The 26765-nt window shown below is 36.3% G+C and overlaps 1 protein-coding gene across 2 annotated transcripts in view; it reads right to left on the reverse strand.

The window, feature by feature from the left end:
* Nucleotides 1-26765, reverse strand: part of AP4E1 (adaptor related protein complex 4 subunit epsilon 1) — a 66395-nt gene that overhangs the window by 22141 nt on the left and 17489 nt on the right. For both annotated transcript variants that reach the window (XM_027554021.1, XM_027554022.1), the window contains 9 exons: nucleotides 25427-25593; nucleotides 22405-22478; nucleotides 15724-15846; nucleotides 15511-15620; nucleotides 11158-11297; nucleotides 9734-9846; nucleotides 9508-9626; nucleotides 4194-4496; nucleotides 384-498 (listed from right to left, as the gene is read on the reverse strand). In XM_027554021.1, the coding sequence (XP_027409822.1) occupies nucleotides 384-498; nucleotides 4194-4496; nucleotides 9508-9626; nucleotides 9734-9846; nucleotides 11158-11297; nucleotides 15511-15620; nucleotides 15724-15846; nucleotides 22405-22478; nucleotides 25427-25593 (1264 nt within the window). The remainder of the gene's footprint in view (nucleotides 1-383; nucleotides 499-4193; nucleotides 4497-9507; nucleotides 9627-9733; nucleotides 9847-11157; nucleotides 11298-15510; nucleotides 15621-15723; nucleotides 15847-22404; nucleotides 22479-25426; nucleotides 25594-26765) is intronic.

Genomic DNA, 26765 nt, shown 5'->3' on the forward strand with positions numbered 1-26765 from the left:
ATATACAAGATTGTTCAGAATGAAAATGAAACTCACTATCCATAGTAACCAGCATTTTTTTTCTGAAGTTTTTCTGCAGGTATGCTGACAGGAACATCTGTCAGTCCTTTAGCACAGTGACCAACATGATAATTCTACCTTCAAGTTCTTTTAAAATTATAAGATGATCTGAGGCACTTATGTACATGAAACGTATGACTTTTGGAACTCCCCCCTTTTTTTTTTCTGTTTACCCCAAATAAGGCCAGGGTGAACAAGTCACAAGCAGATTTAAAGAGGGATAATAAATCTTCTCAGTTATATACTTACATGACTATGATACCAATCGCATGAAAAAGTCATGTCCCTACAATGTAACTTATTATAAACTCATGAAAAATTACCTTTTTCCTGAGAAAGCTTTTCTTCCTGCCGTTGGTGGTGAGGTTTGTAAGGCGCTGCCCCCTGTGTTAGTTCTTCAGCCACAAAACCATCCAGAAAAGATAAGGAAGCATCTACCTAAGTAAAGCAAAAATTAGGAATTAAAACACTTACCCTACACAGTAGACTGCACAATCATATAAGTAATGTTAGCCCACATTTCCTAAAAATAATTTTTAAGTGAAAAACAGAACTTCAATTCTAAAATTGCTACTCAACTCTCTAGCTTTTTGAAACATCAATAATCAAATCCCTCAGCTCTAAGAATCTAACAATATAAGTCATTTGCACTTATTATTAATTCACTGCACTGCAGAATACATTTTTGTTGTATATTAAAGAATCATGTTGGATGCTAATCGTTCAGAAAAGGGAAGACACAAGACCTGCCCTCATGAGACTTGTAACTTACTAGAGGAGAAGACATATACACTACGAGCTATGCTGTCTTCATTAGTTTCCTCCTGCTGGGGGCTAAAAACAAGGTGGTGGCAAAGGCTAGTTCCTTCTGGAGGCTCCAGGAGAGAACAGGTTCCTTGTCTCTTTCTAGAGGCATTCCTCGGCTTGTGGCTATATCACTCCAATCTCTGCTTCTATGGTTACTTTGCCTTCTCCTCTCTGACCTCTTGCCTCACTTTTATAAGGACACTTCATGATTATATTATGCCTACTCAGATGATCCACATTAATCTCCCCATTACAAAATTCGTAATCAAACCTACAAAGTCCCTTTTACCACATAAAGTAACATATGCATAGGCTCTGGGCTTCTCAGGTGGCACTAGTGGTAAAGAACCCATCTGAGAATGGAGTTGTAAGAGACACGGGTTTGATCCCTGGGTCAGGAAGATGCCCTGGAGGAGGGCATGGCAACCCACTCCAGAATTCTTGCCTGGAGAATTCCATGGACAGAGGAGCCTGGTGGGCTACAGTCTATGGGGTTGCAGTCAGACACAACTGAAGAGCCTTAACATACACACACACACATGCACAGGCTCCAGGGATTAAGATGTGAATATCTTGGGGAGGGCTGTTATCCAGCCTCCCACACTGATTTCACTACCCTGTTCTTTTCAACAGCAACAGTTCAACAGCAACAGTTAGAACTGGACATGGAACAACAGACTGGTTCCAAATAGGAAAAGGAGTACGTAAAGGCTGTATATTTTCACCCTGCTTATTTAGCTTCTATGCAGAGTACATCATGAGAAACGCTGGGCTAGAGGAAGCACAAACTGGAATCAAGATTGAAAGGAGAAATATCAATAACCTCAGATACACAGATGACACCACCCTTATGGCAGAAAGTGAAAAAGAACTGAAGAGCCTCTTGATGAAAGTGAAAGAGGAGAGTGAAAAAGTTGGCTTAAAGCTCAACATTTAGAAAACTAAGATCATGGCATCCGGTCCCATCACTTCATGGCAAATAGAGGGGGAAACAGTGGAAACAGTGGCTGATTTTATTTTTCTGGGCTCCAAAATCACTGCCAATGGTGACTGCAGCCATGAAATTAAAAGACGCTTACTCCTTGGAAGGAAAGTTATGACCAACCTAGATAAAGAGACATTACTTTGCCAACAAAGGTCTGTCTAGTCAAGGCTATGGTTTTCCAGTGGTCATGTATGGATGTGAGAGTTGGACTATAAAGAAAGCTGAGCACCAAAGAATTGACACTTTTGAACTGTGGTGTTGGAGAAGACTCTTGAAAGTCCTTTGGATTGCAAGGAGATCCAACCAGTCCATCTTAAAGGAGATCAGTCCTGAGTGTTCATTGGAAGGACTGATGTTGAAGCTGAAACTCCAATACTTTGGCCACCTGATGCCAAGAGCTGACTCATTGGAAAAGACCCTGATGCTGGGAAAGATTGAGGGCATGACAAGAAGGGGACGACAGAGGATGAGATGGTTGGATGGCATCACCAACTCAATGCACATGGGTTTGGGTAGACTCCGGGAGTTGGTGATGGACAGGAAGGCCTGGCATGCTGTGGTTCATGGGGTCGCAAAGAGTTGGACACGACTGAGCAACTAAACTGAACTGAACTTATTCCTTTCTACCTAGAAATGTTTCTTCACAAATCTGTGGAATATTAACTTAATTTCAACAAAGTACAAGAATAGATAGGTTAAATGAAAAGAAATAAAGAGATGAAAAAAGAGTAAGAGGAAAATGAGAAAAAGAGAAAATTAAGTGAGAAAGGAAAACAAGATACACAAGAGGATACAGCAATAACAACCTCCGAAACCACAGATCTGCTTCTCCTGATTTAGCTAAGTATATACAACCAGCTCTGGAGAAGGCAATGGCACCCCACTCCAGAAAATCCCACGGACAGAGGAGCATGGTAGGCTGCAGTCCATGGGGTCGCTGGGAGTCAGACACGACTGACCGACTTCACTTTCACTTTTCACTTTCATGCATTGGAGAAGGAAATGGCAACCCACTCCAGTGTTCTTGCCTGGAGAATTCCAGGGACAGGGGAGCCTGGTGGGCTGCCATCTGTGGGGTCACACAGAGTCGGACACGACTGAAGCGACTTAGCAGCAGCAGCAGCATACAACCAGCTCAGATAATTTAGAAATGCAGGTAATTCTCAAAAATTTAATTGGCATCTCACACTCTGAATTTGGAAAAGTTTTGTTTTGGTAAGATTCTTAAATAGATGAAGCTATGTCATCATCATTATCTTTCAGATAGAAAAAGAAGTAGAGTTACTAACTAGCTTAACAGCATATGTATTCATACAGCCTCAGGAATGTTAAACCAAGGCCTCTGCCCATGAGGAGCTAATGAAAAAAATTAATGAACAAAAGTTCAAAATGAATACAAGCCATGAATGTGCTCAGTCACCTCAGTCATGCCCGACTCTTTGCCATCCTATCGACTATAGCCAGGTTCCTCTGTCCATGGGATTCTTCAGGCAAGAATACTGGAATGACATTTCCTCCTCCAGGGGATCTCCCCAGCCAGAGATCAAACCTGCATCTCCATCTGAATCGTAATTAGTGGGAATGCCCATCCTCTCCTGTAGAATATGACATCTAACATAAAAATCTGAAAAATCTGACTTCCTCTTTGAAGTTTTCAGATTTACACCAATCTGAGGGAGAACTCAAAGTGAAATGTGACTAAGTGCTTTGCCTAAAAGGGCAGGTGCTGAAAGCAGGTGGGAGAAGGAAAGGTGAGTGATCAGGTTCCAGAGTAGTAAAGATTTAGATGGTAGATGCATAAAATAAAGTGGAGAAATTTTTTTCTTACATTCTCAAAGAGAGTAATAATAAAATGATATATTAGAGAAGTTTGAAGGAGATAAAATTTTTAATTTCTCAAATTATTATATGTTAAAGGAGATTGTCACAGAATATAAACCCCTTCCACAGCAGTTCTCCAGAACAGATTAGTCTTCCTTACTATTTAGGATCACTATTGAACTAGAGGAGAAGGCGGCAACAGAGGATGAGATGGTTGGATGGCATCATTCACTCAATAGACATGAGTTTGAGCAAATTCAGGGAGATAATGAAGGACAAGGAAGCCTGGAGTGCTGCAGTTCATGGGGTTGCAGCGTCAGACACAACTTAGCGACTGAACAACAACAACTGAATAGAAGCTCTCAAATCCTCTCTCACACTAACATGAGAAAAACGCCAACCTTCATCTTAAGCGCTACAGAAATTACATTTTGGTACATTATAGATATATCTCAAATGCAAGAATTATTCTTTTTAAACACAATGCAACCCTTAAAAAGACAGAATGCAGATGTCTTACCACCATGTCTTCACAACTCTTATCAAGTGGAAGTAAGCTCTTCATCAATTTTATATTCTCATGCAAGTGTTTTAATTCAAATGCATGCTGTCTCAAGCAAGTATCCAAAGATGTGGTAAATTCCTGGATTAATCTCTCAACTATATTAGAAGAGTGTGCTTGGGGTGTCAACTTGGTCACAGCAGCTATTATCCAGGCTTTTGTTTCTGAAGAAATGGAGTCATTCATAAGTAACTTGTAGAGCTTGGTTATAACTTCCTCTGGTGTTTCCTTATTTAAGAGATAGGAATACTCTCCTAACACCTGTAAGTAAAACAAAGAAATGAATATATGCAAACATCAAGTTAGATAGCAATTATACTCAGAAATCTAAACAAAGTGTCTGCAGAGTAAATTTAATCTATACTAAGCATATTCTCACAGTAAAAAAATTATTAAAAATAAAATTGCATATTTTAGGTCAAAATTACACCATGAATTGGGGAGGAGGAAATGGCAACCCACTCCAGTATTCTTGCCTGGAATGTTCCATGGACAGAGGAGCCTAGCGAGCTACAGTTCATAGGGTCACAAAGAGTCAGATACGACTAAGCAACTGAACACCACCACCATGAACTGGAAGTGAATACAAGAAGGACTTTCACATCTTTATTATTAACAATATATAAAGCATCATATCTTTACAAGTTAGCTTTCTTCTGAACTTCCAGGTTTGGATGTTGGTTTTTACAAGCACTTTCACATTCTGTTACTATTTTCCAATAACCATTTAAACAAGTGGTTCCCACACACTAGCATGCGTAAGAGCCATCTGAAATGTTTCACAAAAATACAGATTTCTGACTCTACTCCCAGATAATCTGATTTAGTATGTCTGTGGGGGGGATCTACAATACACATTCTGAACAAATACCATCTGATTCTGATACAGATGATCCACAGAAGAGACTTTGAGGAACACTGATCTATGTTACACATTCTCTTTTCTACATCTAACTTATTCAGGTCTCAACACCATCACCAAAAGAATTTAATCAACATCTATAGAACACACCACCCAACAGTAAGCAGGATACTTTTCGAGCACCCACAGAACATTTAACAAGACAGACTATATCTTAGGCCATAAAATAAACCTCAAGAGACTTAAAAGAACTGAAATCATAAGAGTATTTTCTCTGACAACAAACTAAAATCAGTAACAGGAAGGACAACAGGAAATTTTCAAGACACTTAAAGACAAAACAACACCCTATCTTTCCATTACATAAATGAGGAAAGAACACTCCCAAACAGTCTATGAAGCCAGTATGACCTTGATACTAAACCCAAAGAGTAGGAAAAAAACAAAACAAAAAAAAGTTAAAAAAAAAAAAAGAAGATCCCTCATAAACAGAGATGCAAAAATTCTTAACACAGTCTCAAGAAATCTACAAAAAAAAAAAAAATTCTAGATTAATAAGTGAATTTAGCAAGGTATAAGATCAAAATACAGAAATAAACCACTAATCTATGAAAAAGGAGGCAAGCGTATAGGATAGAGAAAGGAACAGTTTCTTCAATAAGTGGTGCTGGGAAAACTAGACTGCTACATGTAAAATGATAAAATTATAACATTTCCTCACATTATATACAAAATTAAACTTAAAATGGATTAATGATCTAATTGTAAGACCTGAATCATACAACTCCTAGAAAAGAACATTCTTTAACATAAATTGTAACGATATTTTCTTGGCTCTGTCTACTAAGGCAAAAATAAACAAATGGGACCTAATTAAACTTAAAAGCTTTTGCACACTAAAGGAAACAATCAACAAAACGAAAAAACAACCTACAGAATGGGAGAAAATATTTGTAAACAATGCAACCAGCAAGGACTTAATTTCCAAAATATACAAACAATCCATACAACTCAGTATCAACAAAACAACTCAATGAAAAAATGAGCAGAAGACCTGAATAGACATTTTTCCAAAGAAGACATAAAGCTGGCTAACAGGCACAAGAAGACATAAAGCTGGCTAACAGGCACAAGAAAAGATGCTCAACATCACTAATTATTAGAGAAAAGCAAATCAAAAACCTCAGTGAGATATTACCTCACACCTGTGAGAATGAGTATTCTCAAAAAGTCTACAAATAACAAATGCTGGAGAGAATGTGGAGACAAGGGAACCCTTCTACATGACTGGCGGGAATTTAAATTGGTGAAGCCACTACAGAAAACAGTATGGATGTTTCTTTAAAAAATACAAAAGAGCTGCCATATAATCTAGCAACTTAACTCCTGGGCATATATATCCAGAGGAAACCAGAATTCGAAAAGATACATGCATCCCAATGTTCAGTGCAGCACTATTTACAATAGCCAAGATATGGAAGCCACCTAATGTCCACTGACATACTGAAAGGATAAAGAAGATATGGTGTATGTATATATATATATATATATATATATATATATACACACACACATACATACACACACACACACACACACACACACACACACACACACACACACGATGGAATACTAGTCAGCCATGAAAAAGAATGAAATAATGCTATTTAAAGCAACATGGATGGAACTAGAAATTATCATACTAGGTGAAGCAAGTGAGAAAGAAAAAGACAAATACTCTATGATATCACTTATACGTGGCATCTAAAATGTGACACAAACCAATTTATCTAAGAAACAGACTCACAGGTAGAGAAAACAAACTTATGGTTATCAAAGGGGGTAGGAGATAGGGGAGATATAACTTAGGAATTTGGGATTAGCATATACAAACTACTATATATAAAACAGATAAATAACAATGTCCTACTGTATAGCACCAGGAACTATATTCAAAATCCTATAATAAATCATAATGGAAAAGAATGGCTGCAATCCATGGGGTTGCGAAGAGTCAGACACGACTGAGCGACTTCACTTTCACTTTTCACTTTCATGCACTGGAGAAGGCAATGGCAACCCACTCCAGTGTTCTTGCCTGGAGAATCCCAGGGACGGGGGAGCCTAGTGGGCTGCCATCTATGGGGTCGCACAGAGTCGGACACGACTGAAGTGACTTAGCAGTAGCAGTAGCAGTATATGTATAACTGAATCACTTTGCTGTATGCTAGAAATTAACACACACTGTAAATCAACTATATTCAATAAAATAAAATAAAATAAATAATAAAAAAAAACAAACCAGTGGTTACCAGTGGAACGAGGGAAGGGGGAAGGAGCAAGTTAGGTATAAGGGATTAAGAGATACAAACTACAAACAAAGTATGAACTAGGTAAGCAACAAGGATGTACTGAATAGTACAGGAAATTAGACCCATAATCTTATAATAACCTTAATGGAATATAATTTGCAAAAGAAAGAATCAACATGCTGTACACTTAAAACTGATATAATATTAATACTGTAAATCAACTATACTTCAATTCAAAATAAAGAATTTGAAGTTTCTCCTAAATTTGTATCACTTTCGCATCGCCAGAACCCTAACCCTAACCTGAACTATCTTAAATCAGGGACCATCTGTATCTAAGTATAAATCTAACAAAACAGGGACAGGATTTGTATGCTGTAGAAAAAGAAACACTCTAAATATATGAACATATACAAATGGCTACCAAATACAGCAATCAATTTAGGCAAAGATTATCAATGCTAAAACCATTGATAAAAGACAGCTGAAGAACAGATGCTCACACAGTCTCATAGAATCACCTCACAGATTAGTTCTAAATCAGTAAGAAGAAATGGTACCTTTACAATGGAGAGAATATGAAGATCACCATCTTAACCAAAGACATTAACAATCACCAATAATTGGAGGAACTGATATTATATGCATCCTGATATGATGTAATGGGAAGTACATATTGACAATGTTGTATTCTTGCTAAAAATGTTTACCTGAACCAGACATAGTCCAATTCAGAATGCTGGATTTTCTACAAGTATTCATCCAAAAAAATAACAATGTCATGAAAACAAAAAAACAAACAAAAAAAAACCTGAGGATCACTGTAAAATACAGAGGCTAAAAGAAAAACTAAATGCAATTTGTGAACCTTGACTGGATATGGGGTAAGGAGGAATGGAAAAATAGTCATAAGAGACATTTTTTGGATAACTGGATTAATATGAATATGGACTGTATATTGGGTGACATTAATGAATTAAGGTCATGTTTTTCAGTTGCAATAATGGTTTTATGGTTATCTAGAATGTGACTCTTGGGAGATTTATATTGAATTCTTTTATAGGGGAAGCAGCTATATATAGAGATGTAGATAAAGTAAAGCAAGGTGGTTAAAAACATTCACTGGGAATCTAGATGAACAGTACAGGGGTATTTATTATGCCACTTTTTCACCTTTCTCATAGATGAGAAAAGAATTCTTACATAAAAGTCTGGGTAAAATTTAATTTAACATACTAACATTTGACAAAACCATAAAATATTAAAGTGTGAACATCCTATGACCCAGAGATGCACTTCTCCAAATCTCCTCCTACAGAAATGCTCACTCACATGCACAGGAAAGAATATACGAAGGTGACAGGATGTATATGATGATTATGTAAGCCTTATACTCTACAAAATTGTAACCTCACTTTGCAAAGAGATGATCTCCCTTGCAGGCTTTGATGAAGCAAGCCTCCATGTTGGGAGGCCCACATGGCAAGAAATTGAGGACAACTCTTGGAGCCAAGGGCAGCCAACAGTCAACAGTCCGAACATCAAACCTTCAGCCTTAGAGCTACAAAAAACTGATTTCTGCCAACAACCACATGTGAGCCTGGAAGCAGATCCTTTACTAATCAAGTTTCAGATGAAACAGCAGCCCCAAGGGACACCTGGATTGCACCCTTAAAAAGCCTTAAGCAGAAAACCCAGCTAAGCCATACCTGAGCTCCTAACCCACAGAAACTGTGAGATAACAAATGTATGCTGTTTTAAGTTTGTGGTAACATGATTATGCAACAATAGAAAGCTAGCATACCACAGCTTCATGAGTATTCACATATTCATATACAGATTCACAACAAATGCATTGTATACAGACAGGCATCTAAATAAATACCCATATTTAAAAGACTATTCAAGTGAGAGGGCAGAGAGAATGAATACACAAGTAAATAGGTAAGTGATAGAAGGTAGCCACTGGGAAAGAAAATCGGCAGCTGAAGGAGTTAACAGATCTGAAAGAAATGATTTCTGAAGAAATACATTATCAGTATTTGTCTTTATAAAAAATAATATTATAAACATTTATGAGTCAATGTACTTTGCTTACCCAACTCATAACTTGAAGAAATCTCTGTGGATAGAACACATTTTCCACATCTAGTAAAGTAAGATAAGACTGAACTGCATAAAGTCTTAGTTGTTGATTTTCTGTTTCATCATCAAAACCTACAAAGGAATTGATATACCATTTTAATTTCCATTAAATTCTCCAAGGACTCTGTAATAAAAACATTTAATTTTAATATCTTTACAGAATGCAATAGTTTACTAACCTTCTGCTAGCAGTCTCAGAAAGTTATTGGGAATATCAGGATGCATCACATCTCCTCCCACTGAAAATACAGCATTCATTGTCTGAATAAACCATGCGTTATCAGGAGCATATGTGTCCACAGTGTTAAGAACAAGTACACTTCCAAATGCCAGTTATTAAAATTACCCTTCCTGAATCAATCTTTGCAAAAATAACCCTCAATTCATCCCAGTTTGGCATTTATAATTTTAACTTCTGCCAATAAATTTTTCTATACTCTAGCTTTGTGTAAAATAGGTGTTCAGTAAAGCGTATTTAGTAAACTTAGTAAACCAATTCATGTTGCTTTTTTTTATCTAGCACCATATTTTGGACATAATAGGCACTCAATTAAATGTGAAATAACTGAAAGAAATATTCCAGCTGACTGAGGACAAATACATAATGGAAAATGATATGCACTTCAGAAAGGTTAAGTGTTGTGATATGTCTTTCTGAACAATTGTTTACCCTCTTTTCTAATCTGTTCCTCTTCAGTTCTAAAATTCTACCATTCTGCTAGCCAGGGCTATAGCACTGGCCAGGACAAAACTATACTTAAGCATTCCAAGATAATTTGACTGACATTACTCATTCATTCATTCGATCTTAGATTTAAACAACAAACATCTTAAAAAGAATGTTGAGTAACCTTGGGGCCTGTAAAGTTCCTCTGAGTTTTTAAAAACAAATGTGAAGAAAAGTAACACGTAAATGGAGTTTGTGACCATTCCCAGTATAAGCAATCATGTAAAGGCTAAATTTTAGCATACTGATATCCTCACCAATCTCCCTCAAACAACAAGAACTTTTACTCAGGAAAGAAACTGAGTAGGAAGTAAAGTCAAAGACAAGGAGGGATAAAAGAAGAGTCAAGAGATTCCTGTATACTCCTGTTGATAATACGGCCCAGTAGAATAAAAAGAAACAGGAAAAAAGTTATCGCCCAGGAAGTCTACACAACTTTTTGTTTTTAACAATAAGAAAGGCTTGAACATCAGGAATGGAAGTTATTGCTGGGCCTCTGAATTCAACCTACAAGTGACTATGTCTATACCAATCATTTTAAAGTCACTGTGTAACACACTGCTATATTTAAAATGGATAACAAGCAAAACACTATTGTATAGCACATGGAACTCTGCTCAATGTTACGTGCCAGCCTGGATGGGACGGGGGTTTGAGGGAGAATGGATACATGTACATGTATATGGCTGAGTCTCTTCACTGTTCACCTGAACTATCACAACATTGTTAATCGGCTCTACCTCAATACAAAACGTTTTTGGTGATAAAAAAAATTTTAGTTAAAAAAAAAGGAAAAACATTTATTTTTTGAAAAATAAATAAATAAAGTCACTGTGTAACTAAAAAGTGTTTTATGACTCAGGGCCCAAAAGATATTTCTCAGCCAGCTCAGCTATTTTTCCAACCAAATTGACGATAATATATTCTTCTTTGCTCTGATGTAAATATTCAAGCATTTTCTGGACAATCACTGTTATATTCTGTGCATTAGTAATTCTGTAAAGAAGTTCCAGAGTCTATTTAAGAAAGAAAAACAAAAGCAGTATTATAAAACTATGCATGATAATCCCAATAAATACTGTAACATAAAGGTTTATACCCCGCTTTGATTCCTGGTTTGGGAAGATCCCCTGGAGAAGGGGTAGGCTACCCACTCCGGTATTCTTGGGCTTCCCTGGTGGTTCAGCTGGTAAAGAATCCATCTGCAATGCCGAAGACCTGGGTTCGAAAGATTCCCTGGAAAAGAGAAAGGCTACCCACTCCGGTATTCTGGCCTAGAGATTTCCATTGACAGTACAGTCCATAGGGTTGCAAAGAGTTGGACATGACTGAGTGACTTTCACTTTCAAAGGTTTTTAATAGTTGGTTCTTCCACTTTTATGTAGCTTTACTGGGCAGTTAACGGGCACTCAAGAAATACACATTTTAACCAGAATAGAACTTAAGAAAGGTAAAACCATTGTTGAAAAAAAGGAATTATAATCAATTCAAAAGTCTAAAACCCTTCGACTGATACAGATAATTATGATCTGACATCTCTACATTGACAGGCCATGCAAACACCAAAAAGTTAAAAGATTTATAACCTATTTTCTAAAAATGTAACAGCTTCTTCAATTCAGTTCAGTTGCTCAGTCATGTCTAACTCTTTGCAACCCCATGGACTGCAACACAGCAGGCCTCCCTGTCCATCACCAGCTCCTGAAGTTTACCCAAACTCATGTCCATTGAGTCGGTGATGTCATCCAGCCATCTCATCCTCTGTCGTCCCCTTCTCCTCCTGCCCTCAACCTTTCCCAGCATCAGGGTCTTTTCAAATAAGTCAGCTCTTGGCATCAGGCGGCCAAAGTACTGGAGTTTCGGCTTCAACATCAGTCCTTCCAATGAACACCCAGGACTGATCTCCTTTAGGATGGACTGGTTGGATCTCCTTGCAATCCAAGGGACTTTCAAGAGTCTTCTCCAACACCACAGTTCAAAAGCATCAATTCTTTGGTGCTCAGCTTTCTTTATAGTCCAACTCTCACATCCATACATGACCACTGGAAAAAGTACAGCCTTGACTAGATGGACCTTTGTTGGCAAAGTAATATTTCTGCTTTTTAATATGCTGTCTAGGTTGGTCATAACTGTCCTTCCAAGGAGAAAGCATCTAAGCCTACATTACACATGCCTGCATACTATGCATGTGTGTGTTTAAGCATTTTGGAAGACTGGATTTTTGTATACATACATATACAAAAATCCAGTCTTCCAAAATGCTTTTCCATACTTCCCAAACAGAAAAGTGCACTTGAGTGGATCTGTCAGATCAGATCAGATCAGTTGCTCAGTCGTGTCCAACTCTTTGCAACCCCATGAATCGCAGCACACCAGGCCTCCCTGTCCATCACCAACTCCCGGAGTTCACTGAGACTCACGTCCATCGAGTCAGTGATGCCATCCAGCCATCTCATCCTCTGGCGTCCCCTTCTCCTCCTGCCCCCAATCCCTCCCAGCATCAGGGTCTTTTCCAATGAATCAACTCTTCGTACGAGGTGGCCAAAGTACTGGAGTTTCAGCTTTAGCATCATTCCTTCCAAAGAAATCCCAGGGCTGATCTCCTTCAGAATGGACTGGTTGGATCTCCTTGCAGTCCAAGGGACTCTCAAGAGTCTTCTCCAACACCACAGTTCAAAAGCATCAATTCTTTGGCGCTCAGCCTTCTTCACAGTCCAACTCTCACATCCATTCATGACCACAGGAAAAACCATAGCCTTGACTAGACGAACCTTTGTTGGCAAAGTAATGTCTCTGCTTTTGAATATGCTAAATGGTCTCTCTTGGATGGATAAGGTAGCGCGAGCACTTCAAAGTGCAGCAAGGCCTACTTTCAGAATCTCAGGTATCAAGGAAGAACTGTTTTATGGCTCCTCAGTGCTGAGGAATACACCTCTTGCTGCCTCAAGTAAGATGAAGAAAAACCATTACCAAAGTAAACTCCCATTTACCTGGCTTTCTGAGGCCCTATATTAAGGTTCCACAAATATCATAGTTCCCAGAATCAGTATGAAACAAAAGGCAGCAATAAGAAAGCATCCTTTACTAGCATTTCAGGATCAACAATATTAGCTGTAAGAGAATTTCTATGTACCCTACTTGTTAAATCTGTTCAGATTTCTTTAGGGTTCTTCCTAATTTTTCAATCCTTATACCCAGGACTTCAAGTACAAAGGATAACAGATTTTGAATTTTTTTTTAAAACTGTTCCAGTTAATCCTTAACACCATTTAAAATCTATAAATACATAGATCCCCCATCACTAGCTTTCCACTTACAAAGCTATTTCAGACATCCTTCCTGTAGGCTCTGTAAGCCATGTATTTTAAGATAATGTACACCAAATTTAATTCCTACTCTAAGACTATGAAACTTAGCGTTTCCAGGACTGAATGGGGCATTGTATTAGGAATTGCATGGCGGAAGGTCTTTTCTATTAACTCCCTCATGCTTTCTTTTGTCTTGTTATGAAAGAAAGGTAATACAATCAGGTAAAAGAGCATCCCAGACCCAAGCAACAGGTCACTCCATACCCCAGGACCAAAGTTCTTGCCACATAATTACTGATGGAGGTTAGATATGACAGTGGAATTAAGGAAACAGTACTACAGTGCCTTCTTTGGGCACCACTGATGCTCAGTATCCTCCCCAAAGAATTCAAACTACTTTTCTCACTGCAGACCAGACCTGATAATTTTAGAAGTTCTCTGTTTCTCTTTAACTCTCATTTTAAAATTAAATCCCAATAATTAAGCACAGAACTAAGAAAACTGTACCCAAGTCAACCCTGTTCAACATACTACTTAACCACACAAAGAAAATGCATGCTCTGTATCCATTCAAAGTAGAAGAGTCATATAATTATTTGTTACTGTCCCTTGGCATCTTTGCATTTTTCTACAATGTCTACACATAGAAATTATCCATAAACTTTCTGGATTCATTCAAGGCAGGTAACTATTTTTTAGAAGATCAAAAATATGAATCCAAAATATATATGCATATATATTGCATATATGTAGATGGCAATTTCTCAGAAACATTATTTCAAAAATAGTACCTTTAGAATTCAACATTCATATTATTCAATGCAATAATGTTCTTTCAATGAACTTTTAATTCATTGCTTTTAAATAATTTAGATGTTTACTAGAATTTATCTTTTTATCTTCATTATTTTTAAAATCAGAAATAAAACAATCACTCTTCTTAATTAGGTCCCATAAACCATTTTAAATGAAGGTATAGAATCATGTCTGTACATGAGAATTACCAGATCTATCTAGAACACCCAAGCAGATAATGAAGCAATTTTATAAAAGGAAAAAGTTGAAAAAAATTAAGTAGATTTATACACCTTTCCTTCCAAGAAGTTCAAAACAGTTTAGGGATATCTTTACTAATTCTTTTTATTTTTTGGCCACACCATGCAGCATGTAGGATCTTAACTCCCTGAGCAGAGACTGAACCTGTGCCCCTGCAGCAGTAGCATGGAGTCCCAACCACTGAAACTCCAGGGAAGTCCCTATCTTTATTAATTCTATCAACATTCTTACAGATTCAATAAGGAATAGAGTAGCCCATTTTATAGATGTCAAGGAAAATAATGAAAAAAATTAATTATCATAAATTATGTCTTAAAATTATACTAATAGGAAGAACTGGAAATAGAATTCTGGTCTTCTATTGACACAACCCTTGGACCAGTAAGATTCCTTGATAAGGGATCCTACACAGGTGTGTGCATGCATGTGTGCTGTCACTTCAGTTGCGTCCAACTCTTTGCAACCCTATGGACTGTAGCCCGCCAGACTCTTCTGTCCGCGGGATTCTCCAGGTAAGAATCCTGGAGTGGGCTACCATGCCCTCCTCTGGGGGATCTTCCTGACCCGGGATCAAACTCATGTCTCTTACGTCTCCTGCATTGGCAGCGGGGGTTCTTTACCATTACCACCACCTAGCTACACCTTCCTAACTTCTCCAACTCACAATTTAAAACCATTCTTGTGGTTATTGATACAAGTACTTTTTAGAAAAGTCCCTTAAACTTCAGTAGAAAAAATAAAATGCATTCAAAAGTTAAAATACACACGTGTGCACATGCCCATAATTTTCATCTCTCTCCATAAGACCAACAAAATGTTTAAAAATTTTAACATTTCACATACACTACTCAAAATACCAGTTTACCTCTCTTTTAATAATGGGATCAGGATGATCTAAGCATTCAATTATTGTCATCTGATGTTGAAGAGCCAGAGTGGGATCCTGTTGGATAACATAGGTAAGAGCCTTCAGTCCTAGAAACAAAGATTAAATAACATAAAGTGACTTAAAATAAATATTCAGAAAATTTCAAAAAGCTCTCTTGGTAATTTCCATCAAAAGAACCAATCATCTTACCTAAATATTTGAGATTTATTTTAGGTGACAGAACAAACTTTCCAATGCATTTGGCAGCCTTCTCAAGCAATTCCGATTTAGGATAAATAGAATAGACTGTATGTACACATTCAAACAGAATAGCTAGAAAAATAAAACATTATAACTTCAGAGATCATAGTAAGCCATAATAAAAAATGTATCTGTGCAGAACTCCTAACAAAACAAACTAATCAGAAGGTCAGTTTTAGTCAAAAATCTTATGGAAATTTTTCAAAGATAAGAATTTTACTATTTTCAGGCTTTATACGGTTGTTAGGATTATGTTGCCACAGTACAATTTAGAGAGAACTATATATATTAAAAGATAAGAATGATATATTCATCCACGCAACAAGTATTTTCTGAAACCTCCTATGAGTCAGACATTGTTCTACTAGTATGGATACAGCAGAGACAAACACCCTTACCCTCAAGAAATTCACATTCTAATGGGCACGTAAGTAATATATTCATTACTCCTATATAAATAGATACTTCCAACACTCCTTGAATGCTTCAAAATAAGTTATTCTCAGGCAGTTTCTACCACTTATACACAAAAACTGGATATGTAGTTTATTTCCATGTGGTTTCAGTTCAGTTCAGTTCAGTTGCTCAGTTGTGTCCAACTCTTTGTGGTTTAGTTCAATATAATTATTTTAGGGTGCTCTAGCATTTATTTCAAAATTTTTATACTCAAAACTCAAGTCACTTTTTAAAAATTAACTTAAAAATTAACCTCCAAGGTTATAGAAAACCTACTGACATCTTGATAGTGTTCAAATTTGATTTTCTAGTCTCATCAAAGATCAGATAACTATAACAGATGATTAAAATGGACACTAAAATATTTTTCAAACTCTCTTAAAGATCAAGAGTGAAAGAGCTGGAGCTTGGTCATGGCAAAGAAGAATAATTTAGGCACCATTAAACAAAATAAGCAGACTTAAAAACAGTTCAACTGAGGGCTTCCTTGGTTGCTTAGATGGTAAAGAAATCTGCCTGCAATGCAGGAGACCCCGGTTTGATCCCTGGGCCAGGAAGATCCCCTGGAGAAGAGAATGGCAACCCACTCTAGTATTCTTGCCCTGGAGAATCCATCTCATGGACAGAAGAGCCTGGCAGGCTACAGTCCATTGGGTTGCAAAGAGTCAGACACAACTAAGCAACTAACACACACGGTTGAAGAATATCATATCTTTGAAAGAATCACTCCTGCTCTTTTTCCAAAAGTTTAAAACACAATAATCAAACATTTATTCATGTACGAGATATAAAAGAGAGCCTGAATATTCAACTAGCTATGTTTTTTACACTGCTAAGTTGCCTATCAACTGATACACATAAACATTTTGGGTAAAAAGTTTTACTAAAATAAATACTTTCTAAATAAGGAGAGAAAAGAAATTAGAAATAAGTATTTTTAAAAAAATAAACATCTCTTTAAGAAGTGAATAGACTTTAATTAAAGGAAAACCTATAAAGTCAACTGAACCTAAAAAGATCTTTGCAGATAATATGCTGTAAAGTCTTTACTCTGTGCTATGAAAAAGAGTTGACTTTGGACTTCCCCAGTAGCTCCGTGGTAAAGAATGTGCCTACCAAACCCCTGGCCCAGGAAGACTACATGCTGCAGAATAACTAAGCCCCTGCGCCACAACTATTGAGCCTGTGCTCCAGAGCCCAGGAACTGCAAGTCCTGAGCCCACATGCCCCAGCTACTGAAGCCCATGCACCCCAGAGCCTGTGCTCCCCAAGGGAAGCCACCACGATCGTAAGCCCTCCCACCGCAACCGAAGAGCAGCCCTCACTCCCAGCAACTAGATAAAAGCCCTCACAGCAATAAAGACCCAGCATAGCCAAAATAGTAAATAAAATTCTTTTTTTTAATAGATTTGTTTTCAAAGAAAAATTTTTTCAAAAAGTTGACTTTATGACTTCATGAAGTAAACAGAGAAAGCCTTGGTCAATTAACTAATCAACTAAGGCAGGACTAGGCAAAATACCATTAAACCCAGCCTTCAGCCTATCTTTGTAAACTGTGAACTAAGGATGATTTTTATATTTTTTGAGATATAACTGATATATAAAATTATTAGTTTTAGGTGTACAATTACATTTTTAAAGGTTAAAACAAAAGGAGAATATATGACAGAAACCTATACGACCTACACAAAACCTAAAAGAACTGCTAGTTTAGGTATAGAATAAAATTAATAGTTCAAAAAATACACTTATTTGTCAACTTAGGCATACACACAGACTCAGAAGTCGCTCAGTCGTGTCCGACTCTTTGCAACCCCATCGATTAAAAATAGGTTTTTAAATTATTTTAAAATAATTTAGAGATTTTAAGACTGTTTATACTCCAACTCTACAAAAGTCTAAGTCCACAGATAAAAAAGCAGTCACTCCACTGTCTCCTCACTGCAGTGGTTAAAACGAAAGTGCCTCTGAGGACTTCTAAAGGAAAAAATGCAATGTGGAGTTTTGCTTACTCCTCCAAAGCAACCTAGGTCCTAACCAAAATATCATTAAGTAAAAATTACCAAATTAATAATGTCCTAACATTTGTGACACACTGTGACTTTATCACAGATATTTTGGGTAGGATTATGTACAAAATTTGAGGAATTCTACTGATTACTCTATCCTTCAGACTAGACTTTACTTACATTTTAAATAAGTTATCTACTGTCACCACTCTGGCAAGGAAATGGGGGTACCAGCCAATGAGGGTGGTAGTCCACTTTCTCCATTCTGCTTCCTTTAACACTTGGAATGGCAGGGGATGCTGCATTCTTCTGGATGGGGGATGAGGGTACCATGTCTGGGAGAGGAAGGGGCACCCCAGTACTGCTCCCGATGTGACCTGTACTGAGAACAACGGAGTGACTCTAGTGTACGGGACCAGTAGAAAAAGCCCTGTCACTCTACTAAGTTTCCTCTACCACCACCCCAGGAAAGATGGGAGGGGTACCTCAATTGTTCTCTGTTCCTTGATGATGTAAAACCCAGGCTTCCCACATCATCTCCACTGGCAATGCCAGGGAGGGTCCCTCTTGACATACGGCAGGATCAAACTGCAGCTGCCCTCTTGGTCTTCACCACCGAGCTCCATGGGAGGGTTGGGGTACCTCATTATACCTGATGAGGATGGAAATCTTGATTCTTCATTCAGCCTTTGCTGCTCTGGGTAGTCCATAGTTTTTTCTATGTGGTGCTTGACTGCAATAGAAAAACTATTGTCTAAAAGTCTTCCATCTTGCTAGTCTGCCCTTTTTGCCTGAGTCCTCTGGCTAGAGAGTAGGCTTTTTTTCAGGGCATTTTTATCTGCACCTGTTGGCATTTTCAGACTGCTGGCTCTCCAGTAACCAGTTTGGGGCATACAAGGCAAAAAGAAAACCCAGGGTACTAACCTTGGAGTCATTCCTTACATGCCAATGTCCCTAATCAGTCTCCTTCATTTATCCACGTTTCAGAATCTCATGTGTTTATTTTACATATAATGTTCAAAGTTTTTAGGTGTACTTAGTGGGTAGAGTACACCTAAAGTACTTCTATCTACTTTCAATGGTTCTATCCCTTGTATTTCATTTTATATTATCTCTCAGTTTACTTAATAGTTTACTAAAAATGTCCTTCTCATCAGTTTCCTGCCCAAAACTATCCCATATCTCCATATTTATACAATCCAAACTCTGTGGCTACCATAGGAGGACGTCCGCAATATACCCTTCCCACTGCTCCCACTATTAACTGTCCAATCAAGCTGGCAAGTCAGTTTTCTGAAACAGTGGGTGTTTTAAACACCCCTACTTCTGCACCTTCTTTCATGTTCCCTTTGCCTAAAACTGCTTTTAACCTCCTTTCTGGCTATCTCAATCCTATCTTTCAAGGTCCTATTACATCAATAAATCTTTAGGTGCCCTGAAGCCCACAGTGATCTTAACCACCTCTGGAATCCTGTAATATTTATTCCCTTTACCTCCCCCTTTACATTCTGCCTTATACTGGTATTATGCCTTCATATATAAGTTATCTCCTCCATTATACTGTAAACTCCTTGAAGGCAAAGCTTACATTTTATACTTCCTCATATCCTCTACATCACTTTACAATGCCTGGCACATAGCAGATACACTCTAAATGCCTCTGATACGATTAATTTCTTCCTTTGACACTAAGGTAAGTTATAAAAATGAAACTTTAATTAAAATATGGTTTGGACTGAAACCCAATGAGATAACTGATCAAAAGTAAAATAACTTTCTCTTCTATTAATTCAATTAAAACATATTACTCACTGATTAACCCAGTGCCAGATACTGGGATATGCTAGCCAATAAGACAGAGATAGTCCCGGTCCTTATGAAGTTTATAATTTAATACTGATATGTTTAAGCAATAAAATATTTATATTAAGTTTACTAGAGAATACTCTACCACTGATAAATGTAAGCTATAAACTGTATTGGTACAAGTATGGGGGGAAATGCAGAACAAAGAGAAGTAAATAAAGGAAAAAAGAAAACAACAGAAACTAAGTTTCTCTGGCAAAGTTAAACACTGGACCAGTAGACTACAAAGAAACAAATTGTTAGCATTGGTCTCATCAATCTTAATAAAAGAAGGATGTCCTAATGGAGAACATTAAAACTATTTCCTCAGGTATACAATATTCTCTAAATGGAAAGGAACAGGTAACAGCAGTTATCTACAGGAGTAGGTGATAAGGGTTGAAGGGACACTTTACTGTCCACTGTATACCCTTTCATACCTTTTGATTTCTGAACCATGTATATATATTACCTATCCAATAAAATAATTATATCTCAAACAATTTTTAATTTACTTTAGCTGCCTGGAAAAATTCTGACACTACTTTGGATTATTCCGACAGCTCCTAGCCAAACCACCCGCCTCAATAAGGATCATCCTTACCTCTGATGCCTTATTCTTCTCATTACATAATAAGATCCTGTGTGCGTGCTAAGTCGCTGTCATGTCTGACTCTCTGCGACCTCTCTGCGACCGTACAGACTGTAGCCCACCAGGCTCCTCTGTCCATGGGATTCTCCAGAATCCAGGAGTGGGTTGCTATGCCCTCCTCCAGGGGATCTTCCCGACCCTGAGATCGAACCTGCAGTCTCTTACATCTCCTACATTGGAAGGCGGGTTCTTTACCACTAGCGCCACCTGGTAAGTCCCAATAAGATCCTAGATGCCATCAACTGTCCATTATACTAAACACTTAGAAGGGCAGGGCCTGTGTCTACCTTATTTTTCCTTTAATCTCCCACATTTAGCAGGGAGGAATATGTAAGTAAATCAACTCTTTCCTCAATCTGTATCTAGTTTAAAAATTAAGGTTTTGTTTTGCAGGAATTCAATAAATACTGGTTGAACAAATGAATACCATGCTTGTTACCTTAACTACCATTTATACATGCAAAACATAAATCTATCCTTCAAAATTTACTATCCCAATTCACTACCATGTACATTACTTTTTCTATACTAGTCTTACAGATGCAATCCTTTCTTCAGTTTTATTACAGTTAAAACCGGTTCAACTTCTACCCTCTAGTCTACTCTATGTTTCTACAACCATTATTCTTTAAGATTTGCAGTTTATCATTGCCTGAAAGAACAAATACTCCTCTCTATCCCCTATTTCATGGTATTTCACCAGATTAAGAAATGACTTCTCATTTGAGTTGTATTTCTCAATATCTCTTCTACTGCTCATCTCCACAGTAGGCAAAATTCAAAGTGTTTTACTTCTATCTCTTAAATACCTCAAAATATCCCACTTTCTTCAATAAGCTTTCTCAAGCTGATCAACAAAGAACTAAGAGTTCTTCCCTCTGGCTATTACGACTAGTTACTTTTCTCAGTTCTTCTCCCTCCTCCCCCATTTTACTCTTGTTTCCTATCACTAAAAGACTTTTTAAAATTGTGTTTAACATAAATAGCTGCTGTCTCTTCATTACAAAGTTCATTATTCCTTATCTATATATTCTTATCTATCTCAAATTCAACCTTTAGTTGTCTTCTTAAGTATCACTTTTTGAGAAAAGCCTTCCTTATCCTTCTGCTCAACTAAGAATAGCTGCCATATGCTCCACAGTACCCTGTAACTTGCCTCTGTAACATTCATGGTACCTGTCCCTTTCCATCTCTCTAGGCTATGAGCTCAATGATAAGACTGTTTTGTTCACAACTGTATTCCAAGTATCTTGCACAAGGACTAATAAATAATAAAACCTTAAATATTTGGTGACTAGATGACAGATTGCTTTATTTGAAAACTGTTTTCTTAAGTATGGAATAGATCTACTGGGTTATCTTCACTGTCAGATGCTTGATTGTTGAATCATCTATTGAACATTTTCAATAAAGAGACAATTTCTCTTTAAAAATGAAGTCTTTAAAAGAGAGACAATTATAATAGTCAATCTACATCAACATTTAAAACAATGTCATAATTTCAAATTATTTTTATTAGTTATTCAATACTTTCAATGAAAAATAATAACCCAAAACCACCTTAAAAATTAACATTTAAAATTTACTGGAATTCACAGTATTCTAACACAGATTTAGCTATAATACTGAAAACATTATTAGAGCAGCATTTACACAAATATTACCTACCATATGTGACATTGTGATTTAACTCAGCTCTTCGTAAGGATTCATCAAGAACATCATACATTAATTCACTTGTCCTGTTTAAAAGATATTTTATTTGCAGTAGAATTATAGTATTATAACCCAATAAAACATAGTTTTTCAAACTTCTCTCTCTTTAAAACTGAGGATCTACAGAAAAGAAGTGAAAGAAATTCATTTTATGAAGTTATGGGAATTTCACTTCTTAAATATTCCACTTTCACTTTTTTAAGAGTTTAACCTTCTGCTTTATCAAAGCTGACTAGCCAATGAGGAAAGTCAATCAACTCGTTCCTCAATCTGTACCTACTTTAAATATGGTTACGGTTTTCATCTGATTGAACACTCTTTTATCATTTTCTTTGTAATATAATATTTCTACCTGTTTAAAATTACTATAGTAATACTTCACATATCCAGATTATTCCAGACAGTATATTATATGTATTTTAAATACTTATTTTTAAAAAAATATTCAAGTATCAGTCTTTCTTTGAGCAGCAGTAGGTTCTTCAGAGAGAAAATTTTAACTTTCATTTATGTTAAATATAAAGAAATTATATTTTTGTGAAACTAACAAATTAATACCATTCTATGTCTTTATGGTCACAGATTACAGTTACAGTAACTGAGTTGAGGTAGAAACTATACAAAAATGCAGTGCCTTATAGACCCCTAGCACTCTGCCACTACGCCTTTTCTCCAGGTAAAAGTCCTCTCTAAAAGGCCAATGGTGAAAAATATGGCTTCTCAGCTGATATTTTTGTATGTTTTGTGAAATCAAAAAGCACTAATAGAAAAAGGCACCACCAACAAAGAAATACACAGTAGTTTCTTGTAGAAAAACTATACTACAAAACAAAAAGATCAAAATAATCTTGGGCTATACAAATCATCTATCATGTATGTTACAAGTTTCTGAGAAAATGTCTTCTTTTTTAAAAAACTATACAGCTATAAAACTCAATTTGAAGTGCATGTACTTTTATTATACCTTAACTGAAGTATACATATCAACTGAGAATTCAGAACCATATTTTAAAATCCCTTATTTTATTATGTAAGCATTTTTCCACAGACAACAATCATATAGTAGACATTACAAATATTCCCCCCCCAAAAATCTGGTAATTCTACACTTAACATTACAGTGTAACTTCCCAATTTTAAAAGCCAATGTAGGAGTTATAATTAACCACACAAAATGTGGAAACATTTGCAGACATGATTGAGCTGAATGTTAATAACCTAAGAAGCAGAATGCTATAAAACACAAGAAAATATTCAAATAGATATAAAAGACCATAAACATAAGACTTTTCCAGTAAATTAATACTTACAATTAAATATATTAGAATCCTGTTATAAAATAACATTTTTACTTTGCCAAATTGAGCATATCATGTCTTAAGAAATACATGTTAACATAAAATCTCGTTAGAGTTGGGACAAAAAAGGAGAAAACATTTTAATGTCCACAACACTGTAAAAGAGACATATTCTTTAGTCATTTAATTAAGCCTAATTTCTATGCAATTGAGCTCTCTGAACTCCGTAAACATATTCATTTTTGTATGTATTCTCCAAATGCATCCTTGAAGGAAAGGATGATAATGAGTTAATGAATTTAGTAAATTCACTAATGTCTACAAAGTAACTTTCTGACAACATATGATGGCATTAAATCTTTTTGGACCAATGAGATCTGAATGCATTACTATGAAATTAATGGTTTTAAAACAATTCTAGTGAGCTTCAACTAGAGCTCCACAATGGACAAACATTTCTAATGTGTGTGTCTGCTCCATCAACTCCAGGTTTTCACCCCAGGTTTCAATCAAGGTTGAGATTCATAAAGATAGAAAAAAGGAAAACAGCAATACCAAGAGTGATACAGCCCAGCTGGTGTTCATTAGAAGCTCACCAATGATGGGTTCTGACTTGAAGCTGAGAGGGCTTTACTAGGAGCAATAGCCTGGAGGACAATCCGGTAGTATGGCAAGACTAGAGAATTAGCAAATACATGTACCTTACTGTATAAAACAAAACCATATCTCTAAAGTCAGAATCTGATTAATAATATGTTCTCAAGATAGAAACACATCAGGGACTTCAGCCAATGGTCCTTGCTCTTGAGGGGAATAAATCGAGTTGCTTTCAAACAGCTCAGAAAAAAATTTTAAATAAAAATAATGTGTGCACACATGCACATACAGGAAGAGATAGAAAGAACGATAAAGCAAATATAAATAACTGATGAATCTAGGTAGAGAGCTCCCTGTATTATTCTTGGAAATTTTCTGGAAGTTTAAAAAACTACAGCAAAATTAAAAGTTACAACACATATATGTAATTGGAAAGACATGAATAAAAAGTTTCATAAAATTATTGCCTAAAAAAAGTAATTCAGACAAAATGAATTGTTCCAGTATAGCAATAGTGTCAGCAAACTATAGTCTGCATGCCTAATCTGGCCAGATGTCTGTTTTTATATTGGCTATAGGCTAAAATGGTTTTTACATTTTTAAATGGTTAAAAAATTCAAAAGAGTAAGATTTCTTGACACATAAAGTTTATATGAAATTCAAGTTTTAACGTCCATAAAGCTTTTTGGAACTGAGGTGTGCTCATTCATTTACGTACTATCTATGGTTGCTTTTGAGCTATATACCACAGCAGAGTTAACATGTTGCAATAGACAACATATAGCCCACAAAGTCTAAAATATTTATAATCTGGCTTTTTATAAAAAAGCTTCCCAACTTCCAAACTAGAATGATTCAGGAAGTTTCACAGAGGATATGGAGCTCCAAAGGTAACTTTTTCTATGAGTGGACTTAGATAAGCAGAAAGCCAGGATTATCTCAACAAGCTGAATTTATACACTTCTTACAGTGGCTTACTTATCACTACTAAGTCAACTAAGCATTGGGAGAATTTGGTTTATCATGAACCTTTACATGGCTAAAGCCTAAGACTATCAAATTTACTTAGAAGAGTTTACCTTTGATCATCTTTTCCTAGAAGTCCTAGTATTCTCAACAACTGAATTTGTAACCATGGTGCTGGTACGCTGTGGTAATTGAAATCTACTGGGAGCTTTCCTCCAACCACTTGCTTCAAGATCGTTACAAAACTCCCAGTCAAGTCTTTATATGCAGATGAATTCTCCTATATTCAAAAAATAAAACAAAAAAACTTTCTGTTAATAACAATATCTCAAAAATAAAACAGACCTGCTTGAAATGCTATGCAGAATCTAACTTAGTATATGCTCATTTAGAAGTCTCATGTTCACATTTAATGAAACAGTCCTCTGATTTGTGTAATTCCTTCCACAATGAAACTCTACTGGTGACCAGATTCAGAAGTGAATCATGCCCCTAAAAGTTTCCACCATTCCCTACTTGTCCCACACACCAGTTTAATTACCTTTCCAAAGTTCGATAATTATATCTTAGAACTTTTAATAGCTAGTATCAGCAATTAAAAATTGAAAAGAAAAAAAGCAGTAATCTCTCTACTTTAGATGAAAATCAAGGCCTGTTTGCAATCTGAATTTTGTTTGCAAAAGACTTCCCTTGTAATTGAACTAAATTATCCTCTGGGTGGAAGAGCACAACCAACATTACTCGAACATTCAAAACTCCCCAAATCATCAAGCCTGCTTATTAAAAATTAATTAACTGTATAGTATTTAAACATATTTGTGATTCTGAATGAGTGTGCCTTGATTATCTATCAGACTACTCTCTCAGACATGGGAAATTTTTTCATCTTATATTGTTTAATGAAGTATAGTTGACTCACAATATTATATTAGTTTCAGGTGTACAACATAGTGATTCAACATTGTATATATTACAAATTGATCACAACTGTGGTCTAGTAACCATCTGCCTGAATTAGGGAAAGTAAATACGTACTCCTCAAAATGAATGCTAGACTCTTCACTGTAATTTTTATAGTATCAAGGACAAATTTTTGGAAGAGAAATAATAGCTCTCTCAGAGTTTAATAAATGTCAGAGGAAAATAAGATTTAATGTCAATTATCTATTTATACCATACTACTTTGGAACACATAACGCATAAAAGTAAAGACAACTTTCAGTTTGTATAATTTTAAATTTATTTCAATAGCATTATGAGATATGATGAAATCTCTCACAAATATATACTTTCAGACACAAAAGGTTTCAGGCAATACACTGGGGCTGAATTAGTACAAACCCATATTGCCATTTAGAAAAAAATTTTTACTATAACATTTAATCCTCCTTCCTCCTCTAACACAGAATCAATGTATGGAATCAACACAATAGACCAGGGGTCCAACTCTGA

Source organism: Bos indicus x Bos taurus, chromosome 10 (assembly GCF_003369695.1).
Source record: "Bos indicus x Bos taurus breed Angus x Brahman F1 hybrid chromosome 10, Bos_hybrid_MaternalHap_v2.0, whole genome shotgun sequence".
Classification (NCBI taxonomy): Eukaryota; Metazoa; Chordata; class Mammalia; order Artiodactyla; family Bovidae; genus Bos; species Bos indicus x Bos taurus.